The sequence below is a fragment of the Macaca nemestrina genome, chromosome 15, assembly GCF_043159975.1.
Source record: "Macaca nemestrina isolate mMacNem1 chromosome 15, mMacNem.hap1, whole genome shotgun sequence".
In the NCBI taxonomy this organism is placed as follows: domain Eukaryota; kingdom Metazoa; phylum Chordata; class Mammalia; order Primates; family Cercopithecidae; genus Macaca; species Macaca nemestrina.
The window spans coordinates 5740257-5756988 of NC_092139.1; the positions used below are offsets into that span (position 1 = coordinate 5740257).

The 16732-nt window shown below is 42.7% G+C and overlaps 2 protein-coding genes and 1 pseudogene across 2 annotated transcripts; 2 read left to right on the forward strand and 1 right to left on the reverse strand.

Annotated features, from left to right (window-relative positions):
• Positions 1–1168, reverse strand: part of LOC112424721 (small ribosomal subunit protein bS16m pseudogene) — a 73708-nt pseudogene extending 72540 nt beyond the window's left edge.
• On the forward strand, positions 1053–11399 carry LOC105470571 (PRELI domain containing 3B). Its single transcript, XM_011722698.2, has 6 exons — positions 1053–1201; positions 5931–6099; positions 7276–7365; positions 7795–7865; positions 7977–8079; positions 9423–11399. Exons 1-6 carry the CDS (start codon positions 1170–1172, stop codon positions 9540–9542), a joined length of 585 nt encoding a protein of 194 aa, XP_011721000.1. The 5' UTR covers positions 1053–1169; the 3' UTR covers positions 9543–11399.
• Positions 11400–12177: 778 nt separating this feature from the next.
• ATP5F1E (ATP synthase F1 subunit epsilon) lies at positions 12178–16171 on the forward strand. Its single transcript, XM_011722701.2, has 3 exons — positions 12178–12332; positions 14120–14246; positions 16014–16171. The coding sequence occupies exons 1-2, from the start codon at positions 12301–12303 to the stop codon at positions 14241–14243; spliced, it is 156 nt and encodes a 51-aa protein (XP_011721003.1). The 5' UTR covers positions 12178–12300; the 3' UTR covers positions 14244–14246; positions 16014–16171.
• Positions 16172–16732: the final 561 nt, after the last annotated feature.

The following is a 16732-nucleotide window of genomic DNA, read 5'->3' on the forward strand; positions in this document are numbered from 1 at the left end:
CAACAAATAATTGTCATGTAGGAAGGGGGAAATCATTGAACAAGTCTGGCAAGAGCCTCGCCCTCAGGGGCTTACAGTCTAGCGGAAGTTACAACGAATAAACTAGATGACTCCATTAATTCATTCATCCCACAAATAGCTATTGATTTTTTCCATTTTTCAATAAATAATCATTTAGCCGTGACTATATGAGACACTGAGAATTATTTTTGAGCAAGACCGGCAAGATTCTTGCCTTCAAGTATTCAGTTCGATTGGGAATTATAACAAATAAATTAACAAGATGACGTCAGAGGGGTAAGTGCTATAGAAAATGCAACATGATATTGTGATGAAGCACAGCAACGAGGTGAGAAACGGTGACGAGGGAAGTCTCTCCGGGAGGCACATCTCAACTCAGATCCATCCTATGCACCTAGGGCAAGGTGTGCCCGGCCAGGAAGCTTTTTCACCCGACCCCTGGCACCGTGCTTCCGGACTTTACCCCTCGTTGGGGTATTATTCATGGGCATGTCTGATGTTAGCTTCTCCGCGTCCCGCCTTATTTATCCCCTCCGAGGGCTGCAAGCTCCTGGAGGGCAGGTGGGACGGGCACAGCTGGTCGGCTGGCTGGCTGGTGGATTTGGGACAACAGCCGGGGCTGACCCAGGAGGTGGCAGGAACTCTTCTATGGGGCACCAGGAAATTCTGCACAAGTGACCACCACAAGGAACATCCATGTCAGCAGGCTGACCGCATGCGTCCACACGCCTCGAAATGCCAGGCGAGGATATGCTGGGCCAGAAGAACAAGGAAGGCCAGGCGGGCGCCCAGGCACCTCCTGGACCTGACCCAACTCTGCCCAGAGGTCAAGGCTCCCGCCCCACCCGCCGCGCCTGCGCAGCACAGCGCCCGCGCCGGCCCCCGAAGCTGCAGTCTGCGGCACTGCGCCGGCGCCATGCGCCGGCGCTAAGGGGTGGGGTTTCCTTGCGCTGCGCGCAAGGCTGGGGCAAAACCCGGGCCGGGATAGGGCGTAGGGCCGCGCGTCGGGACGTCCCTCGCGTCGGGCCCGACAGCGCCTGCGCACTGCGCCGCCGGCTGGAGTGCTGGGGGCGGGGCAGGGGCCGGTGTAGCCTCTGTACCTCGTTGTCCCCTGGCGCTACCCGGACATCGCTCAGGGTGCCGGCATCATGAAGATCTGGACTTCGGAGCACGTCTTTGAGTAAGTTTGGGGAGCGGGGGCGGCTCCGTGGAGGGCGGGCACGCTGGCCCTGGAGTCGAGGCGAGGCAGAGGCGGCCCGCAGGAGGCTTCTAGGCGTCGGGCCTAGCAAGGGGAGCGAACCCAGAAGTCTGCGGGCCCTGGCGACATGGAGGGCAGGCCAAGGTCACGACCCCGAGGCTCCCTAGCCGAGGGGACGGCTCCGACCTCCAGACCCAGGCAGACCTGCGACCGGGAGGGTGACGGGGGCCACTTCCAGGTTGTCCTCTACCATGAGGTAGCCTCGGGCCGGCGGCCTCCTGAGGTCCTGGGGGCGTCGCGGAGCACGAGGCCCTTGACAGCACTCAGGGTTGCCACATCCCGCCCTGCGAAACCCCTTTGGGACGTGGACCCGAGGATCCCAAAAGGGAGGTGTTGGTTTTCTCCAGAGTGTACTTTCCCTGGCCGCCTTTTGGGTGGAGTTTCTACCTCCGAATGTGAATTTCGGGTGAACTCTGGCCACCAGGATGTGAAACCTTTTCACAACTCGTTCATCTACGCAGCAGAGCCTTGGATTTGGAATTCAAGGTCTAGCTCTGGCTGCAATAAGCGTGTGACCCTGGGTTACCCATTTTTATCTGAGAGATGGAAAAGGACGGTCGTCAGGGACCACCCGTGTTAGATCCCTTTGAGGCCACGTTCAGGAACATCTTTTTGGATAATGTGAAATGTTTACTAACGAAAATAGGCCTTGAACCAGTTGGATGTGGAGAGTTAAATTCTCTTCCAGGTCCCTGATTCCATTTACAAAACAGCCACAAATTTAAGCAGCGAAATCCCTTTTTTCCCGAGTTACTTGCTCTGTTCCGCTGATCTTAATGTCGTTGCCACACCGTTTTAATTAGTATAACCTTGTAAATAAATATACTACAAAGCCATTTATGTTTTTAACAGTGTCTCTGAAGGCATCTGTTACTTTTTATTTCTTTTTTGAGGCAGAGTCTCTCTCTGTTGCCCAGGCTGGAGTGCAGTGGCGTGATCTTGGCTCACTGCAACCTCCGTCTCCAGTGTTCAAACGATTCTCCTGCCTTGGCCTCCCAAGTAGCTGGGATTACAGGCTCCCACCACCACGTCCGGCTAATTTTTGTATTTTTAGTAGAGATGGAGTTTCACCATGTTCATCAGGTTGGTGTGGAACTCCTGACCTCAAGTGATCCACCCGCCTCGGCCTCCCAAAGTGCCGGGATTACAGGTGTGGGCCACTGTGCCCAGCCTCTGAAGGCAACTTTTAACACGTTGTCAGCATTTGTACTTAGTGGGACACATCCTAGGGCCTGCTGTATCCTGCAAAGTATAGAATATTGGAATCAGAAGGAAGCTTTCTTTTCTCCCTACTGTTTACAGTCTTTCTGGGAGGAAAAAGACCCAAGATTTGTAGTCATTGAGATGTTAATTAACCTGGTCACATTCATCACTAATCCATTTCAGCTCTGAGGATGTTTAATTTCAGTCCTCTTCTAGGTTTGCATGCTTCAGAAGTTCTTGGCACTGAGTATCCCTAGAACTTTCTTCTCCCATATCTTCCCTAACTTTTCTTCCTGGCTCATCCTTCCCTGTACACTCTTTCTGCCTTTGTCTTCAGTACTTCCTGTCTTTTCCCATTCAGTGTAAATGTTCAGTAAGATTCTGTTGGCCTTCCTGTGTTGGATTTCACCTGTGGTATTAATTGCTTTTTTTTTTTTTCTTTTTGTCACAGCCTTTTTTTTTTTGTCCTGGGAGAAGCAGCCCTGATCCGTGCTTTCTCCCCACATAATCTGAGCTGTTTGGTCAAAGTCCCAAATGATAGGTATACATTTATGGCACCCAGGGTCTGTACTTTGAGCTCCAGCCTCTCTCGAGCTTCGCTTTTCATTTTCAGGTGCCTGTTAGGCATCGCTACCCTCCTGTCCCACAGGCCCTTCAAACTCAACCTATCTGAAATTGAAGTCATCATCTCCCCTCACAAATCTGAGTGTTGTTTCTGATCTTTAGGATGTTACTCTCTAACAATATCTAAGTCATCATTCTACATCTTTTTTTTTTTTTTTTTTTTTTTGAGAGGGAGTCTTGCTCAGTCGCCCAGGCTGGAGTGCAGAGGCGCGATCTCAGCTCACTGCAAGCTCCGCCTCTGGGGTTCACACCATTCTCCTGCCTCAGCCTCCCAAGTAGCTGGGACTACAGGCGCCCGCCACCACGCCCGGCTAATTTTTTGCATTTTTAGTAGAGATGGGGTTTCACTGTGTTAGTCAGGATGGTCTCAATCTCCTAACCTTGTGATCTGCCCACCTTGGCTCCCAAAGTGCTGGGATTACAGGCGTGAGCCACCATGCCCGGCCATCATTCTACATCTTATCTGTCTTTGATTTTCCAACACTTTTCTTCTGAGGCCTGTAGTTGGTATCCAAGTGAAGTCATTCATTGATTCCTTCAACATACAGAGATGCCCAGTATGTGTCAGGCACTGTTCTTTGGATTGATTACATTTTAATAAGTAAATCAAGACATCGATGCTGCCCCGGTGGAGTTGATAATGTCCTCACCTCGTTTCAAAGGTGAAGAAGTTGGACAGGTCAGTGAGCCATAGCCAGGTCCTGATTGTACTTTGGTGTGGTCTTTGAATGTCTTCCATTGTGAGATCTTTCCCATGTAATTATGTTAATACAGCTCAGATTAATTGCTGGAACATTCCTAATCATAGTAAGTATTGTTTGTAATGTTTGAACTGGTTATGGTTCATAAAGCAATCTTGAGCCAAGCTAAGTCAACATCAGCGGTTTCAAGTTGGTTCAGAAAGGAGAGATGGACTAAATTACAAATAATGCATAACCACCCTGAAGTCATGCGATTATTAATTTTTTAGAGAGGGTTGGAGGAAGAGATAAGGGCATGGAAGCCAGTTAACCATGGTATATGACTGGATGGAGACCTGGGGAGGGTTCATCTGATTTTCATTTTAGAGAGTTGCCTTGGTAAGAATCAGAGTGCTTGGCCTATGTGCTTCTATTTGTGGGGACTCTTCAGATTGATGAAGCAACGCTGCTTATATACCTGCATTGATTGCTGGATAAGGCTGGAGACTAAAGACAGAATGAGGTTTATTGGTACAATATTGTAGAGAAAAGAAGATTATAATGAAAACATTAAAAATGATGTCGGCCGGGCGCGGTGGCTCAAGCCTGTAATCCCAGCACTTTGGGAGGCCGAGACGGGCGGATCACGAGGTCAGGAGATCGAGACCATCCTGGCTAACACGGTGAAACCCCGTCTCTATTAAGAAATACAAAAAAAAAAAAAACTAGCCGGGCGAGGTGGCGGGCGCCTGTAGTCCCAGCTACTCAGGAGGCTGAGGCCGGAGAATGGCGTGAACCCGGGAGGCGGAGCTTGCAGTGAGCTGAGATCCGGCCACTGCACTCCAGCCTGGGTGACAGAGCAAGACTCCGTCTCAAAAAAAAAAAAAAAAATGATGTCACTGGTTATCCAGGGTTCTGGGAAATCAATGGAGTTGAGATTTTCCTTTTGTTGACAAGATATAGTTGTCAGTCTGAGTTCTCTAAAAAGTTGGAATAATGTCTACTTGTTTCACTTTTAGAAAAATAGAAAGTAATGCTGTGTGGCTTATCAGTCATTGCAGCTTGAAACATCATCCCCAGATCTTGTCTTTTTCCTTTAAATGAAGATGAGAGCACAGATAAGTAGTATAGAAGGCATTAGAATCAGACTGCAGGTGGACTAAATCACCTTTAATACTGATCGTACTTAATAAGGGGTCCTTTTGAAAATGATATTTTTTTAGCCAGGCGTGGCGGTGGGCGCCTGTAGTCCCAGCTACTCGGGAGGCTGAGGCAGGAGAAAATGACATTTTTTGTACAAGTGTCTTATTCACAGAAGTTGTGACGTGAACAAAGGTGCGTCACATTTTGAATCACCCAAACACGTGCTTTTTCAAGAAAATAAAGATCCTGCAAGTTATCAAGTGATGTGATATTATCACTTCAATACTAGGTGATAAGCAAACGCTTATTATATTAAAAGAGACTATTAGAAAATAGTATATTAGGAGTGCGCCTTAAGGACATTGAGTGACCTTTTCAAAACAGAAATCAGAATCACTCCTTTGAGAAAAACAATAGATAAAGATTGACTGGAGAAGCCACTGTTATTTATTACATTAAAATGAAGGGAAAGTTCAATAATGAAATCAATGCTTTGGATCTTTTTGTGATCCCTGTAAGAATTTATAGTGCTCATACATTCTTTTACTTTTTTTTACTTCCTTATAAACTGATAGAATTGGGGTCAGAAAAAATAATAAATGGCATAATCATACTTTTGGCTATTTGTTTCAGAACATAATTTTTAAATACATTTTCATGAATCACTGGTTCTTCCTAGAAACAATTTACATGTGAAAGTGGATAATGATAGGCAGGAAAGATGGTTTGAGAAACTATACCGTAATGCTTTGTAGGCTGCTTTGATCTTTATAGATAGGAGTTTTATTACATAGCCTGTATTGTGGAAAAATACTGAAGCCTGTTAAAAATGTAGATCAGGTTCCCATAATCATCAGTGTTTCAGAAGGTAATTTTTCCTAGATAAACTCATTAAACTTACGTTGGAATGAATGATTTGATAGATTATAAAAATTGTTTAACTCATATGCATATTTTTAAATGTTTGATTGTTTTGTTTGTTTTTTGGTTCACATCGGCAGCCACCCATGGGAAACTGTTACAACAGCTGCAATGCAGAAATACCCAAACCCTATGAACCCAAGTGTGGTTGGAGTTGATGTGTTGGACAGACATATAGATCCCTCTGGAAAGTTGCACAGCCACAGACTTCTCAGCACAGAGTGGGGACTGCCTTCCATTGTGAAGTCTGTAAGTGTGTCTTCATTCCTGGAGAAATGTGACTGCTGTTGAGAAGTTTTCTAAACCGCATTATACTTTCAAATAGGTTGTGGGAGCCTATTCTGAATGTCATTTTTTTGCATCCGTTCAAGTTGTATTATAATAAACTTGAATTATGAGTGTATAATGAATTGGAAATATTATTACAGTCTTCATGAAGGCACCCGATAAAATTTTCTTAAGGAAGCCAGCTAATGCTGTGTAATCTGAAAGGAGTTATATTCTGCTTTTTCTGCTTTTGCCAGCAACTTGAGACCAATACTAAGATTTGGCAGTAATGGTCTGGTCATAATTGTTAGGTGACAGTTCTGTGGTCAGTGGTGGGTTATGTACCTTAAGGAGTATGTTCTCGGACTTGTTATTGCCACATTTGTTCCAAGGTCTGGAATTCCTTCCTGTACATTTAGAAAATTCTATTCCCTTAAGAATGAACAGGCTTTAGTGAGCAGATTTTACCAGGAAGAAACTAGAATGCCAGTTTACCATAATGTGAGAAAACTGGTGTAATAAGTGGATCCAGGTTTCTTTAGAGGGTCTCTTTATGGAGAGTAGGTTCACCAAGAAAACTAAAGTACACGTTTTCAATAGGAATGTACTTACTGCCTCCTTTATGCAAACCATAGTGCAGACACAGAAATGAGCAGAGTTGGGGGTGGGCTTAGGGTCATAGCACAGGGAGTGACAGTGGACACTGATGTGTGATCCTCCATCGTGAGAAAGCTGTTTTTCTGTCTGAAGAATGAAGCTGAGGTGCCCCCTCCCTTGGGCTGTTCTAGGACGATGCTGATAGATGCCTTTGAGTTCTCCTTTTTCTAGCTGCCATGTTGCCCCAAACCTGATTTCCATATTTCAGCCTCAGCGCTCCACTGTCGCACTGCGGCAGATTCAGGGTGGTGCCTCACGTTGCAGACATTCTCAGTGGGCTGGTTTCTAATTGCCCCTGGGAAAAGTTTTTGTGTCTGGCAGTCTCCTCTCATCCATGATATGTGAGTAGGCCTCCTTTCTGACCTTTGTTTCCTCTCGTTTTTAGGAAGCAGATTTTTGGTTCAAAATATTGTAATACATTTTTTCCTTCAAATAAAATATTGGTACACTTGGTAAGAAATTCTTCCTCCTCTGATTCCTAATTCTGAATGTTTTACTTAGCTTATTGGTGCAGCAAGAACGAAAACATATGTGCAAGAACATTCTGTAGTTGATCCTGTAGAGAAAACAATGGAACTTAAATCTACTAATGTAAGTCTTGGCTTCCTTTTGTTTCATTTCTAACTATCTGGCTGAGTTCTTTGTCTCTCTCCTAGTTGCCATAGAAGTGAGTGCATGTTCATGGTGTGGTTCAGAGAATCCCTGCTTATGTGCTGGCCTGACTTGGCCCTGGGTGTCGCTTCCAAACTTCCTGCTCTCATGATCCTGCCTATCTCTAAGGGGATGGCACTCAATAAAATGAGTTTGGGATTATGTGTATTATCATTATTATACTTTATTTCCTCAACTTTACTTTTTAAATAAAAAGTAGACAGTGAATAGTTTATGCAATAATAGCAGCGGTTTGTTTGTTGTTTTATATGTTTAGTAAGATTTTGGCTTGTGTGTTGATTTTGGCAACATTTTGAATCTTCAGTTCCAAAATGATTTGACCTTTTTTTTTTTTTTTTCATTCTGTAGATTTCATTTACAAACATGGTTTCAGTAGATGAGAGACTTATATACAAACCACATCCTCAGGATCCAGACAAGTGAGTAAAAAATATTTTAACAAATGTAAAGGGTGTTTAAGTTTTTTTAATCAAGTTTTTTGAAAATGAAAGCTGGATCATCTGAATCTGTATGAATATGTTTTGTTCCAGAACTGTTTTGACTCAAGAAGCCATAATCACTGTGAAAGGCGTTAGCCTCAGCAGTTACCTTGAAGGACTGATGGCAAGTACGATATCCTCAAACGCTAGTAAAGTAAGTGAGGCTGCTTCTTGGTTATTATCCCTGGTTCGTTTCGTAGGAATGGAATGGGGTGCTGACTGCACATGTGTCCTTGTAAGCCAACCCTTGCCAGTTCTACCATAGGAAACTGCAGCACGTTGGACAGTTACTTACCAAGGCTCTGGGTTCACATCCAAGCTCTAACTTTTAGCCTTTTAACCTTGGGCAATTAAGTTAACCTTTCTATGCCTCAGTTTCCTGTTTTTGAAGTGGAGATTACCCATTTTACAGGGTTTGCATGGAGTAAATGAGATAACATATGGAAAGTGTGTAGCCTGGGGCCCAGCACTCAGGAAGTACTCAATGATGTGTAGCTGTGTGTCATTTAAAGCACTGTTTCTCAACCTTTTTCACTATTGTCTCCCCCCAGCTCGTTTGAGACATATTTTCCCTAATTGCCACCTCCATTAAGTTATGTAACATATACATATGTGTGGACTTTATACATAAAAGAGGGAAATTTTTTCCATCCCCCCCAAGAACCAATTTTTGTTTATTGAGAATGCATGATCTAAAACAGTAAGTTTAGAGAAAGATGCCTAATGCACTGTTGCATAACACATGGTTAATGTAGTTATCAGGAGATACTCATGGATGCCTTCTCTGTGCCATGCAGAGTGCTAGGCTAGACAGGGGATACAGCAGGGAGCAAAATAAATGTGGTCCCTGCCCTCGTGGAACTAAGAGGCAGGTGAAATTAATCACACAGCATTTCATTAGGAAAGAAAAGGTACAGAAAGGTATGAGAGTGCTTAATGAGTGTTCAGTAACTGATGTTTCTGCTGAGCGCCAAATGGGGGCAGGTGGATTGCGAGCGGTATGCCAAGAAAAGTGTTCTAGGTGGAGGAGCTGCGTGTGCAAAGGCCCTGGAACAGGAAGTGGGGAGTGCTCTTTCTGTTTTTCAAGGAACTGCATAGAACACTAGGAGAGAAGGGGTGAGGAGGGAGTTGAGGACCAGATCCCTTGTACAGGATTTTGGTTTACAATATAAAGAAAAGGGATTTGACCTTCTTGTCCCCCTGAAAAGGGGACCACTATAATCATGAAACAAATAAGACATTCTGTCATTGTAGATTCATTTGAGAACATCTTTTGCATACAAAATAAAAGTCAGTTTATGGATCAAGCCAGTTGCTCAAGGCATTTGATGTTTGCTAAATAACATTAGAAAAGAAAAAGCCAGGACAAAAATGATCTGTCATCCTGAGATTGAGTTAAACTTGTCATACTCCTTGTTACTTCCTGGTGTGTCATTAGTTCGATATATGCCTTTGCTCTCACTCAGTAACAATAAATGTATTGGATTTTTGTTTAAGGGCCGAGAAGCAATGGAATGGGTAATACATAAATTAAATGCTGAGATTGAAGAACTGACAGCCTCAGCAAGAGGAACCATAAGGACTCCAATGGCAGCAGCAGCGTTTGCAGAGAAGTGATCATGACAGTTGGTAGACAACATCGGGTACTCCAGGTCTCTCCAAGCTGACTATATATTTATTTGTTATTTAAAAAATACAACTATATTTTGGGGTTTTTTTTTTTGTTTTTTTATAAGTAGGTATAAGGCTATGTGACTTGATCTAAACAGATGCAGGGCCTCTAAATAAAAGGGATCATCTGAAATTAATGTTGTTTGAAATTACTATCTTGATTTTGAGGGTTCCAATATTTCTGTGAAAACTGAACAAGAACTTCTTGGAAACTGGTATTGATATTCAATCTCCTTAAGGTAGAATTTTCAAGCTTTTCATACATTGGAACTCCACCTGACTTTGGACCAACCCCAGAACAGAGCAGAGCCACCTCCTATAGACACCCATTGCCCTGCTGCTGTACACTTCAACAGCTTGCACAAGGGAGCTCACTTAAAAGGAGAAATTGTGTAGTTGTAAAATATTTTTTGTGTAAAATACCTTACTCTGCTATAAACCACCATTAAAAACCAGTGTTTTGATTTGGTACTTAAATATTTTTGTAGTGAAAAATTATCACTGAAGTAACATGACTCCAACAAAAGTATGGTTTCATTATAAAAGAGTACTGTATTGATTTGCCAAAGTTTTGTGACTTAGTAAAGGTATTAACTTCCTTGGATTTGTACTTTGTGATTTAGTATGCTGTGTCGTGGGCTGGTTATGTTAACCGAAAAAAATAAAGTAATTACCTGAGTTTTGCAGCGCTCTAACTTAAACAGAAGAACAGCTGTTCACATCTTTTAGCATTTCACATTTGCCTAACTTAAAAATTGCCATGTGTCAAAATCATGGTTTTGTAATTGCTAAGGCATATGTCAGGTTATTTGAATATAATTACTTTTTGAAGTAATTGTGACCACAAAACATCTTTTTTACATGAAGGAGCGGTACATCATTTCAAATTACTCAAATGATGTCTTGCTCTGAGGCATAAACCCCAGGTACTTAGTGTTTTTAATAATATGGTGCCACTGCAGGATTTGGGGGTGGTGGGGAAGAACAAGGATAATGGTAGGGGGAGGCTTGGCCTGAAACTAACCACTACGTGAATTGCACTGCAGGTTTTACTTATGGGAATTCCTTATTTGGGATGTCAGGAGGGCAGCTGCAAACTGAAAAACAATCTAGTAAATGTACTTTGTTTTATATATTGTAGCAGGCAATTAACCACTAAATAATAGCTTTGACATTTGCAATTGTTGCATAGAGTATTTTTGTTAGAAGATGATTAGCTCTTGCCTTTATTTTACAGTGCTTAGTGTGATAAACTTCTAGTCATGTTTTCTATCAAAGAGACCAGTTAATATATGTACATAAACCACAGAAATAGTATAACAAACTATTTTTAAATTATCGTTTTCCTACTTAAACATTGTTTAGCTTAAGACTTCTTAGGACATTTGTAAAAGCAGGTTAAATTTAATAAGGTTTCTGATTTTTTTTTGTAACCAGAGATAGTTTTTACAAGTGAAATAACATTTCAGCTAAATAAAATATCGCTAAATAATTGATACTTGATGAAAATCTGCTTTGTATAATTTCTGCAAATTATCCTTGTTCTGAAAAAGGTGTAATGACCTAATGATAGAGATTTTTAAATCCTTATCCTTTGATTTTTTTTAAACTCTGACCTAACGATAAAACTCTATAAATTTTCATTTTCCAGTGCAGTTAAACATAAATGCACAACAAGCAAATGAATTTAAGAGAACTAAACTGGAGTAAGTGTTCATAAATGAAACCCTTGGACTATTTAATACTAAAGTTGATATGTGGATTAAGAAAAACTTTTGTTAATAAAAACTTTCTTTTAAGTGATGTTTTTCCTGATTATAATTTCTTTTTAGTAATTAAAGGTGAAGGGCAAAGGCTTCTTTTCTTTATGACAGAAACACTTTAATTCCTAGACTGTGAGCCTTCACTGCGTTGGGTTAGAGCTTCTATCACAGGCACTGAGATGAGCATTTTCCCGGCCCCGTGGCAGCTCCCCTGTGCCTCCAGTGAGTTTTCCACACATTTTTCTTCCCATCCATTACGGGCAACAGTGGCAACTATTGCCTTACCCTCCCTCATGTCGCACATCGGAAGCAGGTCCTAGAACTACAGAAAACGCCAGTCTCCACTGGGTTTCCAGGGTTTAGTGTCACTCCGAGAAAGGGGGTGCCCTAAGAGCCTTTCTAAATCTCAGCTCTCAGGACACGCTTGTCTGCCCACAGATATAAAAGAGCCGGCGCCGTTTCCCTGAAGCGCGTGCAAAGCCAGGCCCTCGGGGCCGCCGTGCCCGCGCCGCCTCGCGTCTTCGCTTCCCGAAAGTACGCGACTCCGCGGCCCTCAGCAAGCGGAGCTGCCCCGGCCTTCTTGCCTTCTTGCCTTCTTGCCCCGGTCGCCCCCGCCGGGGCAATACGGAAGCTCCGGGACACACTCCCCGGGCGCTCTTGGAGCCAATAGGTGGGCGCGGCCGGCCAACCCGCCCGGGGATTGGCACCCGCAGTCCAGATCGCGCGCGCCCATTGGCTCCCGGCGCCGGGGGGCTTCCGCGGCAGGGCAGCAGGGGCCGCGCGCAGGGGCGGGGCCGGGTAGGAGGCGGCGATTGGCAGGTCCGCACGCCCCGCCCCTTCCGCTTCTGTGGTCTGCTCTTCCTGCGGCTGAACCGCCCGGCTGAGCCGACATTGTCGGCGTCTTAGCGATTCGGTCCGACGCGCTCCACTTTCGCTACAGCATGGTGGCCTACTGGCGACAGGCTGGACTCAGGTAGGCCCAGGCCTCCAGAGGGAAGGGCCCCGCGAGCCCGGCCCGCGCGCATCCCCGTGCCCAGAGGTCATACAGGACACGGAGCAGTGGCCCCACGCGTGACCGGGGTTGGGCCGAACCTCGGGCGTCGCCGCCAAGATGGCGTCGCTGTGGGCAAAGCGCTCAGGCAGGCGAGGCCTCGGCCTCGCGTGGGAGTGCGTCTGTGTACTGCCTCGCTTCCCACAGGTGCGGCCCAGCACCCGCACAGTGCCCGTGGACACCTTTGTGAATGGGAGGTTTCGAGAGAGAGAGGCCAGCTCTTACTCATTAAACCTTTTTCTTCTAGAATGGTGCTGGAGCCAGGTGGTGAAAGTAGTACAGTCACATCCACCTCAGTAAACAGGAGATTTCTCTCCACGTGACAGCTGTTAGCCGCTTTGACTTTTAATCCAGCATCGAGATGGAGCCTTTTACAACTTTACACATTTTTTTTTTTAAACTATTAATTCCTGTTGATCTCAGGTTTCCGTGTAAAAGGGGTGAAAGCCACTGGTAAACTATTCAGAGCTCCGCACAAAGGTGAGAGGTGGCTCCTGGAAAGCTCAAATATGGAACCCACTTGAGGACATGGTGTCTCAATAGTGGAACCGCAAACCATTGGTCTAGGTGTCACATCTAATTTTTTTTATCCGTGCGCCTGAGTGAGCAGAAGTACCTTGCTCCCGGTGACACACCTTGTTAGTTGACTAGATGGTGTAGCACTTTACATTTTGTGGGTACATGTGACTACACTACAACGGAGCTTCCCAACTTGCTGAGGTCAAGCAAGCGAAGTCTTGTAGAATTGGAAGGATGGAAGGTAGTAGATACCATTTATTAGGCAACCTACCCTGTGATCCATACCTTTTCGCACTTGTTTTTCCTCCTCCCAGCTATCAGCAGGACAGGTATTATCCTTTTATTCTATTGTTTTTTCAGGTGAATAAACATGCTGAAAAGTTTGAACAGCCTGAAGGTCACCAGTTAGTAAGAATGGAAGCAGGCATTGGAACTCATACTTCAGAGTCCCCAAAACAAATTCTAAAACATGAGAAAATTGCACCCCTCCCCACTTCCTGTTTTTCAAAAGTGGGAAAGGTGATCTGACATCTTTTGGAAACTACAACGTTGATGGGAGTCCATCTACCAAACAGGAAGCAGGTTTTACAATTTTGCTAGAATTGATGATGTTCTCAAAGCACTTTTCAGTGTCATTTAGAAATCTTGATTAGGAGGTATTTTCAGTGGCAGACTTGTAAGACAGAATTCATTTTTCTCAGAAAAGAGTTTAAATAATTTAGAAAGAATTGTAATTCAAAATAGTTTTCTCTTAATTATACCTCATTTTCCAAGAGTAATAAAAGTTTTAAGGAGAGAAATTGAGGAGAGAATTGATGATGCATTCTTGTTATAGTCGCTAAACATTTCAGGGTTTTTTTTTTTTTTCTGTGCTGTGGGATTTTTAAAAACATTTATGCATCTTTTATTTTGAATTACTATACACTAAAGAGAAAACACAGTACAAAGAAGAAAAATCAAAGATCATCTGTCCAAACACCAATTAATACTTTGGTACATATTTTTCTAGTGTTCTTTTTCTTTGTATAGATTGTTTTTGGCATTAGTCATATTTTTAAAACCAGTTCTGCAATAAGGTACTACCAAACCAAAATAAAAAGTACAGGAAGAAAAGCGAAAGCACAGTAGTAACAGTTGGTCTGGCTGGAATATTGATAATTAACTATATACCTTCTCTCATTTTCTCCCAGCTATATCCGATACTCCCAGATCTGTGCAAAAGCAGTCAGAGATGCACTGAAGACAGAATTCAAAGCAAATGCCGAGAAGGCTTCTGGCAGCAGCGTCAAAATTGTGAAAGTAAAGAAGGAATAATCTGTAAGTTACTGATGTATTTAGAAGAACAGTTGCATCTTAAGTTTTTAGAGCACCGTAAAAATCAAAATAATTTTAATTTTGGGTTCTATTCATTTTTTAGTCAGTGTATTTGGAAGTTATTAGGATAATATAATTTAAAGCATGCAGGTTATAGAAGTCCCATGGCCTAATAAAAAGAAAGTCTTTTTGGGCCCGACAAGCAGAAGTAATTGGCACATTGATTTTCAATTCATTTAGCAATGCTTAGGTAGAGAGCCATCTTATTTTAGTTAAACCTGTTTCATTTGTCTGCACAAATCAAATAACTTGGAGGATGAACTCCCCACTTTTATAATTGCTATTGGAGTTACATAATAGTTCAAGAGCATAAAAAACTACAGTTCTTTACATTTTTATTTCCCCCACATCTACTAATATTCTCACAAACCACTACTTCCCGAACATAATAACTACAAGTACAGGCAAGGGTCCTGCTGTTGCATCAAGCAATAAAATATGCAAGAACCTGCAGTGAATACTGTTTTGCTAATTTATTATGTTTCCAGAGGGTTTGGTTCATTTTACTTTTTCAAAGATGTTGGTGATGTAAAGTTACATTCACATGAAATAAAAAGTTCTGTACAGTTGATAAGTGTAGACTTTTGTGTTCCAAATTATAAAAGTGGTTTGATCTCAAAAGTACTTTCTTGACATTGTTATTTCAAAAGTAGGCAAGGCAAATTATCAGAGATGTTTTTCAGGTTTAATTTTTCTAGTTTTGCTTTTAAAAAGCTTCAGACCCATAATAGCACAGAAATGTGATAAATATTAATTCTTTGGCAGCTTGTGGTTATGAGCAATTTTACTTATTGAAACTGTCTCCCCTAACTTTTCATTTTCATTTTGAATTAGTAAATATTTTATTACAAGTCTGGAGATGCAGTGTTTTGAATTTAGCCCTTTTTCTAGGGGCTCTCTGTCTAATCTTAAAATTCTGAGTAATGAGACCTGGTTTTATGTTGGGTTGTTTTGTTTTAAATTTTATGTTGGGTTGTTTTGTTTTAACAGTAAGCTGCCGGGCGCGGTGGCTCAAGCCTGTAATCCCAGCACTTTGGGAGGCCGAGACGGGCGGATCATGAGGTCAGGAGATCGAGACCATCCTGGCTAATACGGTGAAACCCCGTCTCTACTAAAAAATACAAAAAACTAGCCGGCGAAGTGGCGGGTGCCTGTAGTCCCAGCTACTCGGGAGGCTGAGGCAGGAGAATGGCATGAACCCGAGAGGAGGAGCTTGCAGTGAGCTGAGATCTGGCCACTGCACTCCAGCCTGGGTGACAGAGCGAGACTCCGTCTCAAAAAAAAAAACAAACAAAAAAAACAGTCAGCTAACAGAAAATCAGTTAGCCTCACTCGGCTCAGAGCCACCAGACTGCATCTAACGCTGAGATTTTGCAAAGTCCTGGGGGTCAGGAACATTAGCCCCTCTCTGTTATGCCCTTCGGGGTTACTGACCCCACCTCATTAGCACAAGGAGATGTTAGTGTCTTTTAAAGGCAAAGTAGTTTCTTTATTGCTGGGAGAGTGTTTACTTTTAGTCAGCGGAGAAATGCCTGCTTGATTAAACCTGTGTACTTGAACCAGTGCTTTTTTACATCTGAGCCAAGGCAGTGTGAATGATAGCCACGGTTATACAGTTCACTATAAGGAAGTTATTTCTTATATTCATGTTGAGTTTTTAAGAAAACCAAGAACTAGCCAGCAACTGTTGCATTTTCTTTTTCCTCCTAGACCCTGACTAAAGCTTGAAATGCTACATTTCCAAGGTGAAGATGTGTGGGCACATGTTATGGCAGATTGAAAAGGATCTCATTTCATGGGGAAAAAAAAAATTCCTGTCTTGTTCATAAATTGACAATGTCAATAAATTGAAGTATGGTTCACTGTTACTCTTGATTTTTAGTTTGTCAGACTTTTTCATTTTCTTTAAAGGAACTCTGCACAGTTGCGTGATTATGGCCATGTGAACCAGGGTTTCTTAAAAGCAGGGAAAGGCAGATTTAATATATAGTGACCAAAGGGATTCAGAAAGGATTTTGAAAATGTCTCAAAATAGTTGTTTCATGACATTAATTGGTGATCAAAATTATCTGCTGTCATTGAGGCTTTGTAGTCCCTTATGTTTGAATTGTTGCCATGTCAGAATAATGACATGGTCATCAGTAACCTACATGGAAATAATTATTAAATACTAAAAGCATTGATTAGAAGAAGAAATACTAAATTGTACTCGTATTGTGCACTTAAAACCTATAGATAAGAACAATTACAGAATTTAAGCACAAAATGTTTTTCACATTGTTTTGTAAATGAATATATTGTGGTAGCATTTCTCTTAGGAAATGTTGAAAACTATTTAATAACTTGCTCATTGAGTTGATAGCCAAACTGAAGTTAAAATCTAGGAGTTTTGACTGTAGGTCTGAGACACGGTGACCACAACATCAGTT